This window comes from Lissotriton helveticus, chromosome 5_1, assembly GCF_964261635.1.
Source record: "Lissotriton helveticus chromosome 5_1, aLisHel1.1, whole genome shotgun sequence".
Taxonomy (NCBI): Eukaryota; Metazoa; Chordata; class Amphibia; order Caudata; family Salamandridae; genus Lissotriton; species Lissotriton helveticus.
This window is the reverse complement of record NC_136065.1, coordinates 146192674-146213849: the sequence shown is the minus strand read 5'-3', so window position 1 is coordinate 146213849 and position 21176 is coordinate 146192674. Positions and strand designations below refer to the sequence as shown.

Here is a 21176-nt window from a genome sequence, read left to right as displayed (position 1 = left end):
AGTGAGGTGGACCTGTCATTGTGAAAGGATACATTAAAAATAATTAAGTAAATAATAGGGTTGGGAATCAGGCTGGATCCCATGTCCTTCTTTTGGGAGACACAGGAGAGGATTCAGAATATCCATTAACTACACTAGATGGAAAGCTTATTGGGCACTCGCTGTTGGCAGCTACAGTAACATCAGCTCAACCAATTCCCAGACCTTGCCTTTAACACAACTATGTGGACCAAGTTTTGTTCAATACAGGCAATGGAAGAACGAACTGCAATTGTTGGGTTAAGAGTCCGGAGATTATTTTTAAAAAATGGGCTCCATATCACACTTACACAATACAGCTGGGAAAAATTGGCTGAGCCCTGGACGTGATCCGAAAACAATATCTGCATCTGGTATATGTAACCCAAGCCACTCCAAAGGATCTTAGAAGGGCCGTGTTAACACATTGCCATGATGAAAATACTGCTCAGCTTGGAAAGCGAAGGGAGAACGATTTGAATGGGAGGCACTGTTTCACAAAGTCACAGTCAAGAGCTACAACACAGATTATTTTGGGCTGGGTGGAAGGGGGAAAAATTATTATACAGTGGGGAAGGAGATTTTACCTGAATGTACGTTCTGAGTTTTTTGTAATGTAGAATTTAGTACGTTTTTTGTTTGTTTTTTCGTTATTATATGTAGTAACTGTTACATTAGCGGTCTTCACATGCTCACGTGTATAGGAAACTATTTTGAATGTAATGTATTGATACCAAGAAACGAAATTGGAGCTCTACATTTCTCATTGGGATTCGTTGTGCAAATTGTATATTATGTATTTGTCACCATAAATCCAATAAAACACTTTCAAAAATTGTCCATAAGAACCCATGTAAAGCGCTTCACCTGGCCATTACACTGGGGATCATTCTAGGCCATGGTAACATGCTTAATGTCATAAGTATAGAAAACTCTCTTCACTTTAGAGAGTCCAACTGAACCACATTATTTGTCACTAATACCAAGGTGCCCTTCCCTGATGAACACCTCCTTAAAAAAACACTCAAAGTCAAAAAGTCAAAGTAAAAAATAGCTTTATTCGATTTTTTGTTGCAAAATCATAAAAGCACATATTAAAAATACAGTAAAAAAGCGTAAAAAGTGTTAAAAATAACAATTGCATCTATTTACACAAGATTACAAATCATCCGTAATAACAGCAAGCAGATTGTTTCTTTTAGATCCATATCAGAGCAATAACAGACGGAATCATACAAATATATACCTTCTCACTATCAGCATTTTTAGAAGCACTACTAAGTGGGATTAATTACATAAAATTCATCGATATTCCTAATACAAAAATAGGTTAAAAGAGGAATAACAAAGCACTACAGATAAATCACGAAAATCACATAGTGTTCCTGACACTAATGAGTATCCTTAAGTAGGAAGAAACCGCTTTTATAACGAGTTCTGATTCCAATTGTTTTAGCTTAAGGAAAGCCGCTTTACATCCCCTTATTTCCCATTTTGTAAGGATCGGTTTCAAAAACCTTTTCCTGGGGGTCAGGTAAAATTTGCAAGACAGGATACTGTGGATGTTGGTTTGGTGTGAGAAGTCATCGGATGGGCACTTCTCCAACTGTTTGGACCAGTATTACATTCGGGAAATGTCACCATGCGGAAATAGGTATCCACACGAAACCTAGTCAGCAGCATTCGTGTGAAGCAACTACACTCTAATAATAGGTAAGGCTGTATCCCTACATGAGTGATGAGTAACTGATTCACAATGGCGGTTTGTTTACCCTTTTCGAATGACCACATTTTCTTATCCATGTGTTCCCCAATTCGTTTTTTAAAAGTGCGTCTTGGGACTCTTTCCATACATGTTGGATTGTCAAAGTATTCTCGATGTCCAATATCAGACATCATGTATTTGATATAATTTAGCCATTTGATATTTACAGCTCCATCTAGCAATAGACAATCCGTTACAATGTCTCTATTTAAAGACGTTTCTGGCGTTACTCAAATTTTATGCCATAGGAGCAATGGGGAAGATTTAATCGTATCCTCGATAAATGGAAGTCCAACTTCACTGTGGCTAAAAAAAATAAATGGACATGGACTTGGGATCTGCCAATAAGTAACGGATGAACTCATTTTCGGAGCGTTGTATCTGCTCTACGTTGACAATCCCCAAGATCCCGGCCCCGTAAGTGCCAGTAGGAACACACTTTGTTTTATAGATTTGGATAAGTTCACGCACTGGTCGTCCGCCCAGTTTCCTGGCAAAATTTATCAGGGCACCATTGGCCCTAGAAAAGGCCAGTTTCCTTGCAAACACTGCCTCATTCCAAGTTCCTCTACTATCGAAGTTAATACCGAAGTAAGGGAATCTACTAGTACTCTCGATCTTATTTTTTCCCAAGAAGATAGCCTTACTAGATCTTATTGTTGTTCCACATGTCATGGAATATGTTTTTGAAACATTGATTACTAGCCCTCGGGTACTCATATATTCTGAGAATTTTACCACAGCCCTCTGTAGGCCGATGACAGTTCGTGACATGATTGCTGCGTCATCCGCATACAGAAGGATGGGAATCGGATTTCCACCTGCGGAAGGATAATCAAACTGAAAATCCTTTAGATGTTGTCCCACACTGTTGATATATAAGGTAAAGAGAAAAGGTGCCAGAATGCACCCTTATCTCACGCCTCTTCTTATATTGAATTTGTCAGAACATTCTCCCCCCTCCCATACCGTACCCGGGCCCCGCGTCCCTATACAGTTCTTTGATAAAAGATAGGATCTGTTGGTCTATGCCCATGTCACTGAGAGTCTTCCATAGCATAGAGTGGTCCACACAATCGAACGCGGAGCTTAAGTCCACGAAGGTGATAAATAAACTTCCTCTTTTAGCTCGGGTATATTTGGCTTTTAGCAGTGCTAAATTTAGGCCTTGTTCGATGGTGCCCTTACCTGTGCGGAAACCATATTGTAAATTGGTGATGATGTCATTTTCCTCTGCCCATGCCTGCAGCCTATTAAGAATTATCCTGCCCGCTACCTTCATTAAAGCATCTAAAAGGGATATCAGTCGATAGCAAACGGGGTTATTTCTATCCCCTTTTTTAAAAATTGGTACGACAACCGCTTCTGGCTAGGTTGCAATAAAGCCAGAAGCATTAGAGCGATTTAAAACATTTGTTAATAATGGTGACCATAGACCTAACTCAGCTTTATATAAGTTAATAGGAACACAGTCCGATCCTGGTGCTTTCTCTGAGGCGCTATCCCTTATTGCCTTAATAACCTCTGCGTGATCGAATACGATCCCCAATGGGAACGCCTTTGATCGCTCGACCTCTTCAGGTGATACCATTTGGTTGTCTCTGTCATTATCACTCTCTGGTGTGTTAGGGTTATCATATAAGTTAGAAAAATGCTTAACCCAGATGTCCCCTGAAATAGCTACGTCAATGGTGTCCGTTTCTTTATCTGTCAGGAAGAGCGCATTGACTGCTCTCCAAAAAGCTAAGTTATCATTCTTTAAGCATGCCTCATGAAGATTCTGCCAAGCTTCGTTTTTTAACTCCCTTTTCCTTCTGGCTAAAGTAGCATGGTAAGATCTTCGAGTCTGCCTTACTAGCTCCATCGATCTAGGGGTTTCATGTAGAGCGCTTATCAGGTTGTGATGTGCCCTGGAACAATCTCTATCAAACCAACCTTTGACTTTATGTCTATGATTTTTAAATTCCCTTGTCAGTTGTTTTTTTATTTCGCCCGTAATTTTCCCGAAGGAGTTAAGGACTTGATTATTATCTTCGGACAATGAGAGGCAAATTGTCAAGAGGTCATAAGTATTGGTTACCAGTTTTCGGGTAAAAGCTTCAGAATCTACTTTTGCCCACTTGATGGAGTAGCCATTGGTACTTGCCAGATTAATCGGGGTATTATGAATGGCCTTAGTATTAATATCTAATCCCTTGATTTTCAGGCAGAAAGAAATGGGGTAGTGATCACTCATGGCGACATCAAGTGTCTCCCAGGACAGAACAAGTGACCAATATCTGGAGGACAACAGGGTAAAATCGATTATAGAATTTGCCCCTCTCCCATTAAATGTTGGTTTAAACTCCTCCTCCGGTGTACAGCTTTCATTAATGTAGCCTAAATCGAAGTCAAATATCAATGTGTTCAGCAAATCCCCCAGCCTGGAGTGAACAAAATGAGTTTGGGGCATCTTCCCTATTCTCCGCCAGGACACAGATACCAGTGTTACTGCGAGTGCAGAGTGTACAATTAAAATCGCCCACCCATAAAAGTGCCACATCTCCACCCCCTATTTTTTCTAAATTAGTTACCGAATTTCTAAGGCCATTAATAGTCCCTTCCCATAAAGATGAATGGGCATTGTTATAGAAGTTGATAATGGCCATGTCATTCAAACCTTCCCAGTTGATTAATAGAATCTGATAGCATTCCGCTGCGATAACTTTAGCAACTGAAATCCCTGCTGTATCTATACTAATATAATAAAGAGAGAGCCCAAACCTTTGAGCGGGTAATCTCAGGAACCACAGCACCAATCACAACACCCAATACAGCGTTGGAAAGGGCAGTTGCAGCCGAAGGACATAGGCTATGCAGACGCCCATCTTATACATTTAAAAGGTAAAAGAACTGTGCCAGCAAAGTAGTTCCTTGTGGGCGTGTCTGCGTTGTGCTGTGGGCGTGTGCTGGGGGCATGACAAACGCTGGGGGCGTGTGGTACGTTCCGCCCTTCATGCCATGTCTCATATCGTGTGCTGGGGGCGTGGGCGTGTGCTGGTCGCAGGATTACGGGAAAAAAAAGCGAGCGTTATGCCCAATATTTCATTGTTTTTTCTTCCCAGGTTCTGTACATTCCAGCTCCGGGTGTCCACCCTGCTCCCTTTAAATACCCCTGCAACCCATAATCATAACCCACCCTTACTCCTTTAAATACCCCAACACCCTTAAACACTAACCCATCTTAAGCCTATAAATATACCCTGTACCCCAATACCCAAACCTAGCCCTGAACCCTATAAATACCCCTGTACCTCAAAACCCAAACCTACCCCTGAACCCTAAAAATACCCCTGTACCCCAAAACCCAAACCTAGCCCTGAGCCCTAAAAAATACCCCTGTACCCCAAAACCCAAACCTACCCCTGAACCCTAAAATACCCCTGTACCCCAAACCTAGCCATGAACCCTAAAAATAACCCAGTACCCCAAAACCCAAACCTACCCCTGAACCCTAAAATACCCCTGTACCTCAAAACCCAAACCTAGCCCTGAACCCTAAAAATACCTCTGTACCCCAAAACCCAAATCTAGCCCTGAACCCTAAAAATACCCCTGTACCCCAAAACCCATATCTATCCCTAAACCCTAAAACTACCCCTGTACCCCATAACCCAAAACTATATCTGAACCCTGAAAATACCCAAACTCCCCAAAACATATACCTCAGTACCCCAAAACATATACCCCTCTACCCATACTTACCTTACCCAAACATTTAAAAAAAAACATGCATTTACAACGAATTTCGTTGTAAATGTATGTGTGGTAAAAGCATATAAAATGTAATGCCATGCATTATAATGGCATTGCGGAGTCATGGTACTTTCGTAATGAAAGTATGCGGAGTGATGGTATGCGTAAAGAAAGTTGCGGAATAACGGGTGTTTACCGTCCCCCGGTAAGTACATTGGTGGTACGGCAGCCCACATCTCCAGCAACATACTCATATTTTTTCACCACCGATTTGAAAAATGCACAGGTCTCTCTCATTGATGGCCAGCAACGACAAAAACTTTTAGACACACCTCCCGCCACAAGTTCTAGAATTGCGAACTTTAGAGCTGGGGAGCTACGTTCGAATCTCGGCATCAGCTCAACATCCTGTGATTCCAGGAAAATCGCTATGTCTCCCCGTGCCTACCACAAATGAATGTGTTCTTCTGTAATGTAAATTGTGCTCATGCCACGTTGCCGAGTTCGCGCTATATAATATTGCCAGGAAAAATAAAGTAGGGAAACTCGAGTTCACACACTACGGAACCCGCACTCTTAAGTGCATCAGCAGTGCACTGTGAATTGGAGCGTTTCACAGGCCTGTCACAGATAAGAAATGCTATCAAAACGAAATCCTACAAAACAATATACTACTGGCCGGCAGCAATTCATACACGGACAACGTCGGGACGGGCTGCTAGTTTGAAATATAGGTGCACAAACCCCCTTTGTTTCTACCATGCTGGTTTATAATGGTGGGGGTATTAAAGGTTTGATATCCTTTTAAATGGCTTTCTTGGACCGTCCAAGTTTCTTGAAAGCACAATATATTGTGCTTATTTACTAAGTCTAGCCATTCTTGGTGGTCCACCTTATCCTTTAGGCCAGCTAGATCCCATGTTACAATAGACTGGTCTTTCAGGGTTTTATTGTTAGTGGTGTCGACCTCTCCCATCTTAGATCTTATATCAGATAGTCCTTCTTCCCCGTATATCATGTCATTAACAGTATACAAAGAAGGCTCGTAAACCCTTGGATTCTGTGAGTCAATCCACCCCCTCTAAACCAGAGAGAGAAGCAAATCGGTTACAGGTGGAGATGTTAAAAATAGGGCCCGACGTGGAACGCATATCGAGATACCGTGATCTTGAGGGGTTACTTAATAGAGCTTGTCGATAAAAATAACCTAGATCACGGGTAGATATACCTCCCCCGTCATACTCAAGGAACCAGTCTTTAATATGGATGGTCGCCCTGCGATCTTAAAATTAATGATGATGACGTCCCCCTGTATATCTTTCGGTCTTTGTCCCACCCAATCTAATCTTCTTACATGTAAGATTTTGCCATCTATATTAGGGGATAATGGCCTGTTTTTCCCAGCCAGTACACTACTTTGTTCTTGAGTTCTTGATACCCCTCAGTTTTCCCAGCTACCAGCTCTGGCACCCCAGTGAGAATTATAACATAAGGTACCGCCTCTGGAGGCAGATCTATTTGATGGATGGTTCCTTTAAGTTTTTATCAGAAAGAGGTTCCCCTACGGTATTTCGTTGCTTGTAATCTGCTGCTTGTAATCTGGCTTGCTTACTTGCCCTCCGGCTCTTTCTTCCCTAGGTATCCTAGGTTCGGTATCTATATTCATATTCCTAGGAGCCGGGATGTTGTTATGGGCTGGAGGTAGTAAGTCAATGCTGTTCAAAGGGTTAGATGTTTTAGGCCCTGTGGATAATACAGAGGAAATTGGGTCATGTCTGTTAGATGGCAATTCCCTAAGTAATTTAGTATTAGTAGTAGTCGTTTCTTGGATAGACCCCAATTGCTCTGCCATTCTTTTCACTCTCTCCACGAGTGGTAATAATAAAGATTTAACCAGTTGTTCTATGTTTCCCATTAGATCTTGAATAAGATGGGAGTATGGGGACGAGTGATCTGGCACAGACTTCCTTCCTGCAGGACCTTGCCCCTTTAAGGGGCTCAAGACTATTTTGGGTGTTTTTGCTCGACTTCCTATTTGGCTGTTCCCCCCTCGCTTTCTTTTATTTGGGGGTCCTATCCCCGAAACTTTAGATGAAGTAATCTTATTAATAATAGGCTTCCTAAATGTCGGTGGTGTTAGCTCTACAGGAGAAATTTCTATTTGGGATCCTATATTCAGGTCTATAAGATTGGGCTCCCGACTTATCTCAACTTGTTCCGCTAGATCTTGTGGCCGTGGCGAAAAACCAGGGTCATTAGGTTATTCTATGTTGGTGCCATGATTAGGTGGTGTGGTCGCTAGCTGGATGGAACCCAGGGAAGAATGTTTACACAACAGTTCTGAAGACAGGCGCCGCTCAGTGATGGCTATTTCAAGTTCTAACACTGTAGCGGCCCTTGTAATAAACTGGTCTACGGTCCCTCTGACAGTCCCTCCCACCAGGGATTTCCTGCCATTACTAGACCGAGAGCTCATTTTCCTAATGTGTGTTAATACTTAACAGCATATAATGCAAATGTGATAACCGGATATCGGGGATTAAGTTGACACAGAAGTATACAAATATTATGAGATCTTACATTAGTGTGTATGTCCCGGATAACCAAACCAAAGGGAGGTGGGCCAGCCCAGCCACGGCCTGCCACGGACGGCCACAGATGGCCCGCGCTTCGCCCGGCGCTGCCCGCGCGCGGTCCCGCGACGCGGGGGCTCTCGTCAATTTTAAGTGCCTCCAGGCACGGAGTTAGCGGCAGCAGCCGCAAAGGATCCCGGTAGTTGGAGTGTTCTCCCTCCACTCGGCGGCCGCAAGATGGTGTGCTGCGGCGGCAGGAGGGAGGGAGAATAGGGCAGCCAGCAAGGGTCGGTGGATCAGGGAGACCAAGGTGAGCGTACAGCCTACCAGGCAAACAAATACTTCAGTGCGCCCGCTCTGCCGGGGCTCTCGTCAATTTTAAGCGCCTCCAGGCACGGAGTTAGCGGCAGCGGCCGCAAAGGATCCCGGTAGTTGGAGTCTTCTCCCTCCACCCGGCGGCCGCAAGATGGTGTGCTGCGGCGGCGGGAGGGAGAATAGGGCAGCCAGCAAGGGTCGGTGGATCAGGGAGACCAAGGTGAGAGTACAGCCGACCAGGCAAACAAATACTTCAGTGCGCCCACTCTAGTCATGGTATGGCTCACAAACTTGCCCTCATGTCACCCAGCTGTCTTTTATCTTAACTACACTAAGCCACCAGGAATGCCCCCTTAACAACTTCTTCATGGAGGAAATTCCTAGGTGACCCTCCTGAGCAACACCCAATATCTTCTCTCATATGGGATGTGGTGGAACACACCCCTCTACCCCCCAATAGCATAAGAGGCCCGCTTCAGCCTCCAATTCATCAGAAACATCTGGTGATACATTCCTGTGGTTTGGCCGTCACATCTAAATCACTGTTTACTCCACTACTTTCCTCTGAATCAAAGGGAAGCCCAGACAATCAGCTGTTATATTTATTTTACCCTGCACATACTCCAAGCGAAAACTGCCATCTTGTAACTTTGAGCTTCATCTGTCAATATCTTCAGTATAATTCCATTGTCCTCCAGAAGACAAAATTCCCACCAGGGGCCAATGATCTGTTCGCAGAACAAATGAGTTCTACACAGTTTCTAAAATGTTCTATGGCCCACACACAGGCCACAACTTATTTTCATTTACCACATACTTCCTTTCAGTGACATTTAAGGTCCTTGCTGTACAGACCACGTTCCATTCCTTCTTGCCCACCCTCTGTGATAACATTGCAACCATGCTAAACATAATAGCAGCAACTGCCACAATATAACCTCTCCCTACACAGATTGTTTTACAGTAGTAGGTGCACGGGCAATCTCCAAATGTTTTTTTTAAAAGCTTTTTGAACCACGCATTAATGTGGTAATGGAGCGGCACAAACTTTTCTTGAGGGTTCAGGCCACAGGAGAGAGAGTTGGCAATTATGTGACGTCTTTGAAGACCTTGGCCCAAAGTGCGAATCTGCTGAGCTCCCCGATTCCCTTATTCTTGATCAACTAGTACATTGCACAAATAGCCATTAAGTACAGAAGTTGTTGGCCACAAATCCTTCCCTTAAGGAGGCGATTGACATTGTGGAAAGCATGGAAGATGTTTCTACTAGGTGAGGAAAATGAGCAACACAACTGGCGCTGCTGAGGTGTCAACATCTAAAGTGGCACAGGTACTCAAATGTGAGTGGGAACATGGTGACCCTGAAACATACTTGGGGTCAGTAAAAAAAGTTACCACCAAGACGGACAAACTGAAGCCATGGAGGGATAAAGGATGCTACTAAATTCAAATGTTTCAAGTGTGGGAGTCCAAATCACACATCTGATTATCCTAATTGCTATGCCAGAAATGTCATATGTAGAACTGTAAATATCAAAAAACAAATTGTGTTACAAGCGACCCGGATTTGCATCAACATGACATATTACAGGTATCTGAGAATATCTGTGTAACTCATAATAAGGAGTTTGTAGATAATGATGCTGTAGTAATGCCAAAATGTGATGTCACCTTTGGGGGCAAGGGTATACTGGTCTTAGCAAATTCGGGTTCACCATTTACCCTGATTGTTGACAAGATTTGGGAGAGAATATTTGTTGAACCAAGCTCACATAAGCCTCATAGGCTATGGGTTCAAAAGATTGATCTTTTGGGTTATTGTGTGATGACCATTAAATTTAAAGACAAGGAAGCGATTGGCAAAGTCTGTGTGGCTAAACAAGGTGACAATTTACAAGGATGGCAACATCAAAGGGTCTTGGGCATCACACTCAATCCCAATGCAAGGGAACAAGTCATGTTGGTGACTCATGTCAGTGAGGATGCTGACATTGTTCCCATGAGGCACAAGGTCAAGACTGATTTGCATATGGCTGTGTCTGAACTGGGGTGGCGAAGCGAGCTAAAGAATGAAGATGGATACAGTGTATCTGTGACTGGGGGCAAGTGTCTGAAAAGTTTCAGCACTCTTTCTATCACATCCTTGTGATTGCTTTGTTCGCCTTAAGTTTTCAGGGTATGCCCAGACGTGGGTCTCTTGCTCACTTTGCCACTGGATTCAAGCTAAACTGGCTGATGTGGGGTGTTACCCTTAAAACGGTCCCAGGATGCTTGTTTCCAGTCCAGGGAAGACATGGCTTGGCAGTTCAGGCTGGACTGTTCCCATGAAGCACTGGGTCAAAACTGATTTGCATATAGCTGTGTCTGAACTGGGGTGGCGAGGTGAGCTAAAGAACGACGAAGGATTGAACCCAGATCAGTGACTGGGGATGAGTGTCTGAAAAGTTTCAGCACTCCTTCCATCATCTCCTTGCGTTTGCATTGTAAAATTTACAGAGAGGTATTTGGCTGATTGACTGGTTTCAAACACAAAATGATTCTCAAGGCTAGCTCTAAGCCTGTGGTTAACAAAGTGAGAAGAGTTCCCAATCTCATGCTTAAACCACTTCGGGAAGAGCTGTATAGGTTATTACATCTGGGAGTAATAGAGGAGATTGAATGGTCTGAATGGCTCGCCCCACCTGTTTTAGCCTCGAAGGATGGAGGTCATATAATCAGAATATGTGTCGACTTGAGGGGTCTAAACCAATCTATTTGGGTAGATCGTAAACACCTACAGTGATATTACTTTATTGTGACGTTAAGAATTTGTGTGCACGTGCGATGTACTCAGCGCGTGCAAGTTCTTGTTTACGCTCGCACTTTGCCCATGCGCCATATGTATATATTTGAAAATGTTGACTTTGGATTTCCACTACAAGCACTTCCACTGCAGTTAGCTCGTTTCCCATTACTCCCCAGTAATCTGTTGGGATCCGAGCTGGCCGCATACGGAGCGTTGTGGATCTGAAGACTTGCAATAAAAGATACCTTATGCTTCACAATGCCTCCTGAGGAATTTATTCACATTTTAGAATTATTCCGACCCACAACACTATGTGCAGCCAGCTCGGATCTCAAGCAAGTAGAAGGTGTTGTTAGAGATTGTTTATGTGCTGGAAATTACAAATCTAAACCGACCAGAATTGTGCCTATGTCATCTGTGGAGAACCCTGAGGAACCCTGGAGCAAGTTAGCCCTTGATATTGTTGGACCATTTGAGGTTTCGTCAACCAAGGAGATTTGTACTAGGAATTCCTGGATGAACGGTCTATTAAGCACCATTGCACTGCCCTCTATACTCCTAGTGCCAATGGCTTGGTGGAAAGTATGAATCATTTAGTGAGAGCTTGGGTGCAGACTGCTGTGGAGAGAAGACTGCCATTAAAAGGAATCTTACGTGAAAAACTATGGGCACATCGTAACGCACCCAACAGTGCTAACAGGAGTTTCAAGTTCTAACCTAAATCCTGTCTGGTTGTGTAATGGCACTAAAAGTGGATAGTATCCACTTTCACGCAAGGTTAGGGTTTACCAGGAGCAGTACAAAGAACGTTTTGACAAAAAACATGGTGCCAAGCACCGTAAATGGAGTGGCGGTGAGATGGTGTATGTGAAGAAACCGGTGTGGTCTCCTAAAGGTGAAACAAAATGTATGGGGACAAAGAAGATCATTAAAGTCAAGAGGAATGTGGTAGTTCTGGAAGGAGGGGAGGTTAGGAGCATATCCAAGTGTAACCTCAAGGACAACCATGGCGCGGTTTGCAAGAAGTTGATCTCGACATGTGAGAAGAATCTCACTGCATGCCCTCATCTATCCACTTTTTCCTTACCGTTATTATTTTGTTGTTTTCCTCATTTCTCTTCTTTCATTTTCCTTTTAGTGGCATCACTTTGTTGGGGGTAAAAGATGTGTAGAATTCTACAGCTGGCTCTATAATACAATATAGTTTAGAATGCATCATAAGGAATTCTGTATAGAACTTTGTATGTGCTAAGCACCCACGGAGTCAGTTAGATTTTGATGGCTTGTTGGAAGGCCGAGTAACTATTGGTGGATGCAATAAAGAGAACTAGCCCGCATTTTGTGTGGCGTACACTTTTCACAGATTTTCCATTTTTTGTGTGCAGTTTTATATAGAGCGAACTAGACCAGTAGGTACTGGAGCGATTTAAATGAGCACTAGTTAACATTAGACAAGGAGATTGTAATGTCGTGGGGCGCGAGGTAGCGGTCCAATCTACCCACGCCCCAGGCGCACGTAAGCGCTGACGCGTGACGTCACGCGCCGGTAGTATTTAATAAAGGAGGCGTGGCCGACGAAGTTAGTCATGACCACGCGGAACCAAATCACGGTGTCCCGTGTCTCATTAATGCGGTGGCGCCGCGTTTGTATGCGCGAGCGCAACAAGGCCCATTACACTGGCGACGAGGATCAAAGAATCCATGCTGTGCCTTTAATCTCTCCCTCACCTCCTGCTGCACCCACAGCATGCCATCCCACAGTAGGCCCGTGAAATTCGCGCTGCCACTGCACCTGCCTGGGGAGTGCCTCGAGCTCCGTGGTGCCGGCAAACAGTGATCCCCTGGGGCCTCTACTCATGCCCAAAGGAAGAGGAAGTGCAAAAGGGAGATCCACCACGCCTAGGAGTTAACTCACGCCCAGGAACCACGCAAGCCTGCATCAGAGCACAGGTCAGAGTGGCCAGACAGGCAACCAAGGGGGAGAAGAGGGAAAGAAAGGCCGGCCACAGGGGAGTACCCCATCATCGTCATTTTGCCACCGATACAGGCCAATATCAGCGCGCCAAGGAGGTAACAGCGCACGTGCTGCGGAGAAGACTTACGCACGCGTCAAAATGGCGTCAATTTCCGCCATTGAGCCATTCATAGTAGATGGGGCCCCGTCATCCCTAGCTCCACGATGGAAAGACTGGACAGACCGCCTCCAGATCTACTTTGAAGGGGCGGGCACCGCCAGAGAAAGACGCAGAGCTCTGCTCCTCCATCTCGGAGGTAAGGGCATCCACAGGATCTACAAAACGTTAGTAGAAGCCACGCCAAAGACGTACCACGCCCTTCTCAATGCTTTGAACGTGCACTTTGAACCTATGGCGAGCAAAGACTATGAGAGGTTCATCTTCCGTCAAGCTAAGCAGGAAGCTGAGGAGTCACTAGACGCGTTCCACGGGAGATTGAAGGAGTTGGCCAGCACGTGTGGATTCCGCGATGAACAGGAAGAAATTCGAGGACAGATAATTCAGGGGTGTTACTCTTCCAAACTTAGGGTCACCATCCTCAAGGAAGACGGCAAGCCGCTAGCAGACATCCCCAAGCTGGGGCGCTCCAAAGAGCTGTCGCAGGCCAGAGCCTCCCACATGGAAGCAGCCCTCCACCGGCCTATCAAAACGGAGCAGGTGCAGCGCATGTGGGTGGATGAACCACTTTGCAGCGGTATGCAGATCAACGAAGGCCAAGAAGGAAGCGGCACATGCTGTGGTGGAAGAACGAGACAGAGAAGATATGGACGACGACACAAGTGACTACCCGGTCCATTATGTATTCGCGATCGACCAACCACAAAGGAAGAAGCGACGCCTCCCGAAGTGCCGCATCAAGATCCACCAGCAAGAAGTGAGAGCCACCATTGACACAGGAGCATCCATTGAGCTGATGGCCGCCAATGTGTACAACCAGCTAAGCGCCCGGCCTCCCCTACGCGAAGCCAGAATCAGAGTGTTCGCGTACGGCCAGAAGACACCTATTCCCCTAATGGGGTGCTTTAGGACGGGGCTGCAGCACCAAGGCTTGAAAGTACCCACTACTGTATATGTCACAAAAGAGGGCAGTGGCATGCTAATCAGTGGACAATCAGCAGAGGAACTGAGGCTAATATCGTTTGCCATGGCCGTGCTGGAAGAAGAACTAGACACTATCATGGAAGAGTTTGATGAAGTCTTCAAGGGCATCGGATGCCTGAAAGGGAAGGAAGTCTCCCTCCATATTGACCCATCTGTCCAACCCGTGGCGCTGAGGCATAGGCAGGCCCGGACTGGCCGTTGTGTGCACCGGGCAATCCCCCGGTCGGCCGCAAGGGTGGGGGGCGGTTTTGGGCCCTGGGGGCCGTTTTTGTTACAGAGCCGTTTTTGCAGCATAGCTGCAAAATCGGCCCTGTAACAAAATCGGCCGAAAAGCTGCCCTGGCAAAGCTTTGCCAGGGCCGGTTTTGGTTCCCAGTCCGGCCCTGGGCATAGGCGCATTGCATTCCACCTGAGAAAAAAGGTCGAAGAAGAGCTGGAGGCGTTGGAAAAACAAGGTATCATTGAAAAGGTCAGCGGGCCAACCCCGTGGGTGTCCCCGATCGTGGAAGCCCGCAAGCCGAAGCAGCCAGGGAAAGTCTGCATCTGTGTGGACATGCGCCTCCCGAATGGAGCAGCTAACCCCCACCATAGACGACATCCTGGGACAGTTAAACGGCGCAAGATGGTTCTCGAAGATGGACCTTCGCTCCGGCTATCATCAACTACCACTCCACCCAGATTCCCGCTACATAACCACCTTTTCCACGCATGTAGGCCTCAGACGGTACCGGCGCCTAAATTTCGGAATCTCAAGTGCCGAGGAGGTATTTCACAATACCATTCGAGAAGTCCTCAGTGGACTCCCAGGAGTCCTTAACGTGAGCGATGACCTGTTAATCTATGCATCATCAATAGAACACCACCAGAGACTGAGGGGAGTCCTTCAAAGAATCAAGGAATCCGGCTTGACCCTACACCACGAGAAGTGCCAGTTTTTACAGAACAAAATCAGTTTTTTTGGCTACACCTTCTCAGACCAAGGGATAGCACCAGACCCCGACAAGGTGAAGGACGTTCAAGAAGCCCCAGCCCCATTCAACATCTCGGAATAGAGAAGCTTCCTGGGCATGGTGAACTTCTGCAAGCGTTTTGTCCCCGACTTATCCAACCTCACAAAACCTCTCAGGGAACTGACGAAGTCCACCACCACGTGGCAATAGGGCCAGGAGCAGGAACAAGCATTCAAAGCCACAAAGGCAGCCCTGTCAGCAGATAGGACATTATCCTACTTTGACCCCACCAAGTCCACCAATGTCGCCGTGGATGCCAGCCCCTACGGGCTAGGGGCAGTGCTAACTCAGCTTCAAAGCAACGGAGAATGGGCACCCATCGCCTACGCCAGCCACTCCCTAACAGACACTGAGCAGAGGTACTCGCAAATAGAGCGGGAAGCGATCGCCAATCAGTGGGCCTGCCGGCATTTCCATGTCTACGTATATGGCCATTCCTTCACGGTATCTACAGATCACAAGCCCCTCATACCCCTGTTTCAGGGTTCAGTGTCAAAGCCGCCACCTAGGATTGAGAAGTGGATACTTCAACTGCAAGGGTATGACTACCGAGTAGAGTACAAACAAGGATCAACGAATCCAGCAGACTATCTATTGAGACACCCTCGAGCGGCCACGAAAGCTGTAAGAGAAGAAGCAGAGGATACCGAGGAATACATCCGACTGGTGACGGAAAGGTCACGGCCTCTCCCCATGAGCCTGGAAACCATCGTAGAAGCCACCCAGAGCGACAAGTGCCTACAATTAGCAGCGGACGCTGTCCTGTCCAATGACTGGCGCCCCATCCAGGCCACACTGAGCATGTGGACCCCACAAGCCAGAGCGACACTAGAGTCCATTATGAAGGTTAAAGAAGAGCGGTACCTCGATAGCCAAGGATGCCTTCTACGAGGACCGAGATTAGTCATGCCCGCCAGCCTAACCCAACAGGCTGTGGAACTGGCGCACCGAGGACACCAAGGGATGGTAAAGACCAAGAGCCGGCTGAGAGCCTAGGTGTGGTTCCCAGGAATGGATGCGATGGTGGAACAGACAGTCAGAACCTGCACCTGGTGTCTAGCTGCGGGGCAGCCGGATCACCCTCACCCGGTCATCACCGAGGAAAACCCCCAAAGACCGTGGGAATGTGTGAGTGCAGACTTCTGGCACCTTCCTGATGGACGCTATGCCTTAGTAATCATTGACGACTTCACAAAGTATCCAGAGGTGGAGATCGCGGGAAGCCAGGCGGCCATGGAAGTCATCACCAAATTTGAAAAGACGATCGCCACGCATGGCATCTTCGAAGTGGTTAAAACAGACAACGGTCCCCCCTTGCAGGGGAAAGAATTCGCAGAATACCTAAAAAGCTGGGGGCTCCGCCACCGCAAAGTGACTCCACGCTGGCCCCAAGCCAATGGGGAAGTAAAAAGATTCATGCGTACACTCAACAAAGCAATACGCATTGCACATGCGGATGGATTACCGCTGGAGAGGACCATATACAGTTTCTTGAGAGAATACCGGTTGACCCCACACCTCACGACTGAAGCAGCGCCAGGACCGGCGACCATGGGCCGAGTAGTGAAAGACACTATCACCCAACCTGGGTCCCTGCCCAAGTTGACACGGAGAGGACCCTGGCCAACCGGACTCACTTTAACGACCACGCCAGCAGCCAGCGAGGAGCCAAAGAGTCCGGCATTCAGGCAAGCGACCAGGTGTACATCAAGGATCGGCATCCAGGGAGCAAGTTCCGACTCCCGTTCGAGCACCGACCGGGGACGGTTCTCCGCCGGACCGGCACCATGGTGACCGCCCAGAGAGGAACTGAAACCGTCACTCGTAACATTTCTTTCTTCAAGAAGGTACACCCGGGGAAACCCCGGAAAATCTGGCATAACACGTTGAGAGCCATTCCGAGTCAACTTAAGAGATGAGGCGAGGCGGAGCCGCCGGGACAGTACCCATCTGAAGAGGAAAACACGATGGACCAAGACACCCAACCACTGCCGACAACCCCAGGGAAGAGCCTGCCAAGATCTCCGGCACCAACCGGGGGGAGTGGCACCCCCACAAGAATTACACCGCTGGTGCCCCATTCCAGAGGAGGACAGTCCAGATATGGTTTGCGGAAGAATCCGGCGCCATCGCCCCAACTGGCTGACTTTCTGGTGTGATGATCCGAGAACTGGGACTGGCAGACTGGTAACAGATCCATCTTTCTCTTCCATCATTTTTCGATATGTTTGCTGTTTTAATAAAGGTTAGAAGGAATGTAATGTGCTGGGGCACGAGGTAGCAGTCCAATCTACCCACGCCCCAGACGCACGTAAGCGCTGACGCGTTACGTCACGCGCCGGTAGTATTTAATAAAGGAGGCGTGGCCGACGAAGTTAGTCGGGACCACGCGGAACCAAAGCACGGTGTCCCGTGTCTCATTAATGCGGCGGCCCCGCGTTTGTATGCGCGAGCGCAACAAAGCCCATTACAGAGATGTTCATTCTGGTAGGCACGGGAAGATGTAGTGATTTGCCCAGAGTTGAGCGACGCCAAGACTCGTGCCTGTCCCCCACGTCCAAGTTCGGCAGCTCTGGCCCCTACGCCACATCCCCCCTCCCCCCCCCCCCCCTTAAAAATTTTTTTTTTAAAAAGGAAGGTTATAAATCTGTCAATTAACTGACTGGTTAATGTCGGTGAAGTCTGGTAATTAGAAAGGTCCTTCCTTTAAATAAGAAAATACTTATCGCGCCATGGTTGTCAACGCCATGGTAATCCGATTTAAGTGTTTGGAGACGTTGCTTTCTATTCTAGGTGCACGTATGTCATTGGTAGCTGGGATAATTCCAAATTAGCTCTATTTGAGCTGTATATACTCGTCGACTCACACCTGACCCCCACGCCCCAGGTTGGTTGTTTCCCTCTTGTCGCGTGCCTGTCTCTGGTCTCGTGGACCGCGCAGGCGCACTCGGGGACGGGTCTCCAAAACATACGGGTATTTGGCGGTGCGGGTCCCGCGTGAGTGTAAACATTGGGCCCTATCCTGGCTCCGCTGGCAGCGCCTCCCTCCCCGCCGACTATCACTGGATTAACCGTTTGGAAGCGCTGCCAGCCCCCTCCGCCCCAGACTCGACCTCTCAACCGGCCTACCCCGCCCCCGGCACCGCCCAGCAACACTTCCGGACTCTGCTGATGGGTGGAGCGGAGGCGCTGCTCCACCGCCCAGCGCAGGGCCCGCCCTCCAGAGGACGCCGCGTCTCCTGGGCCCAGCCCCTCCGTACCTGCGATGGACGGCCCTAACACGTGACCCGCCTTAATATTTCCGCGTTAATATTTAAGCTTTTGTTTTGTTATGGCATATGGCCAATGCCCCCTTCCAACACGTCTTAGGCTCGTTCCACAGGGGCGAGTCTGACTCCCTCTCTACAGGAATATTAACTCGTGATAGAGTCTTGTATCTGTTGAAACATTAACTTATCGTCCAAACTCGGAAACAGTAATTCGAGTGAATTTTAGGACCTCTATGCGCCTGCTGCCGCCCTTTCTCTTATGCTCCTCCTACTGCTTCTATTGATCATAACCGTGCCCCTTCCTTTAATTGGCCTCTTTCCTGCGACTATCAGACTCACTACGCTTTAACTCGGACCCTGTGCCTCGTGAATTCTACCTATCCCGCTATCCTGCCACCTGCCCTACCAATAATCATTCGGATTGGTACCGCCCACTGATCACATTTCCTCTCCCTCCCGGGGCCCTCTCCACACATCAGATCCGTAAACACCGCTCACGTGCTCTCCGGTAGACCCTACCTATGCTGTTGTGTGTCTTGCATTCTGGAACAGGGCGTGTCCCTCCGCCCTAATTTAGATTTGACGCCACTCCTTCTCCCGTCCACACCTCTTCCTGCCACTGTCACCCCCTTCTCTCCTTCATACTGTAGTGTCCTTGCCTGTCAGTTTCACGGTTTCACCTAGTGTTGCCCCTCCATCCAACCCCTGCCCAGCATGGATCTGTCGTGGCTGCTATGGATCTGCCTGCTGCTGGTGATCCCCTTCATACTTCTGGAGATGAACAGCACCCTCAAGTTTCACTTCAAAATAGTGTTTTACACTGTACACTGCTTGGTGCTGTCGGCTCTGGCAGTGCCTGTCTGTCTGATAAAGAGCGGAGGCAGAAATGTGGAGAACATGAGGCAAGTTCTGTCGTGCTTTTATACTAACTGGATGTTATTGTACTTTATATATCAAAGCTTTAAATTGTACTGGGCTCCTGATTGTACAGTGCTTGTGTGAGGAGTTAGGGAACAGCTGCCTAATAATTCACTTACATATGCAGGTGGCGTTTGGTCAGTTTAATCCAAGGCTTCACTTTTAACTCTTACGGTAACCGACGCAGAGGTTTACGAAATGAGTGGCCAGATCACGGTTTGCAACTCAGACTACCGGGTTTTCGGTTTGCAACTCAGACTACCGGGTTTCGAAGCCTGGTGATACAATCCTAGATCAATAAATGTTGATTCCCAATTGGAATAAAATTGGCACGCATTACTAGTGCCAGTCCCTGGCAAGAAAGCAAACCAATACTTTATCTGTCGGTACTGTAATTTTATAGTGGCGATCAGCGGGATTACCATAGCTGAACGTCAGCCTTTTAAAAATGTTAAAAAAACAGAGACGTAATGCTTTGAAAAGTCAAATAAACACGTTGGTGCACGTACGGTAACATAGCTGAACCTGGCAAACATGAATTATTGTCTTGACTTATTGAGTACGTTTTTTTTTGCACAGAACACATTTGACACAGAATCACGTCAATTTTTTTGGCAGTAGATGTCGTCCTTGTGAATCGTGCCTGATTGTGTACACAGGAACCCAAAGTCATCCATGTGAAAGCAAACTTTTTGTACTGGCACATAGCTGGCAAGTGGCCCAAATACATTGTGTGGCACCCTCTGTCAGTCCTGGCATTTAGCTAACATCACTTTTGCTGAAATTTGTAAGCTGAGTATTATGTAAAAACCGAAACCAGTACAACAATGCAACTTGCCGTTGGAGGAATATCTAGGAATGAAAGAAGCTACCATTCATTATATTGGTTCACTTGGTACCTACTCTGACCTCCTATGCAGGAAGTACGTCAGATACTTTACGCTCATTTATGCCACTAGTTATAGTAGTTTTGTGAAAAAGATGGTGTTGTATTGGAGCGAACGTACAAAGCAACAAAAAGAAAGCCAGTGCAATGGTGGCGTAGAGAGCCTGGTTCATGGTATGAGGGGCAGGGGAGGGGCTTAGCAGTTGGATTTTTGAACAAGTAGGATGCTCTGGCAAAAGAGTGAAGCGGAGGAAAGTCCCTTATACAATAGAATATTGTTGGCAAATGTGAAACGCATTTTGAGGATAACAGATACTTTAAGAGAATCGAGTATTAAAGGCCTCGGGTCTTTGGAACTTATTGTATACGTTTTTAAAGTTTTTAGTGCTAAACAAGCGGTTTGCATACATACATGAGCTAAATACATTGTAAACAGTGCGATTGTATGGTGTTTACACACGGGTAGTACAAAGCCTGGTATACATTTATCAAAGAGCCCGATAAGGTTTAATATCTACGTTGCTTATTTGCGTGGTGGAAAGGTAAAAGAGGGAAAGGAAAAAAAACCTCAGTGGCTTAAGAAATCAGGTAGCAAACCGGTTACATTTACACGAGCTGTGATACTGTACAATTACTCAACTTCTGCTGAATTTATCAGAACATCGAGCTGTGTGTGTCACTTAGTTGCGTAAATACATTGCTGGTGAGAGGTCAGATTGTATGCTCACATGACTCAATCCTGCCCAGGAGGTTGAGAGGTTGTGATAAGGTTCTAGAAACGAGACAC

General features: G+C 46.8%; 1 protein-coding gene across 1 annotated transcript in view; it reads left to right on the top strand.

Moving 5' to 3' along the window:
- The first annotated feature begins 18534 nt into the window (after positions 1 to 18534).
- AGPAT2 (1-acylglycerol-3-phosphate O-acyltransferase 2) overlaps positions 18535 to 21176 on the top strand; it is a 492970-nt gene continuing 490328 nt past the window's right edge. Inside the window, exon 1 of the mRNA XM_078641925.1 lies at positions 18535 to 19487. Coding sequence (XP_078498051.1) covers positions 19300 to 19487 — 188 coding nt within the window. The 5' untranslated portion in view covers positions 18535 to 19299. The remainder of the gene's footprint in view (positions 19488 to 21176) is intronic.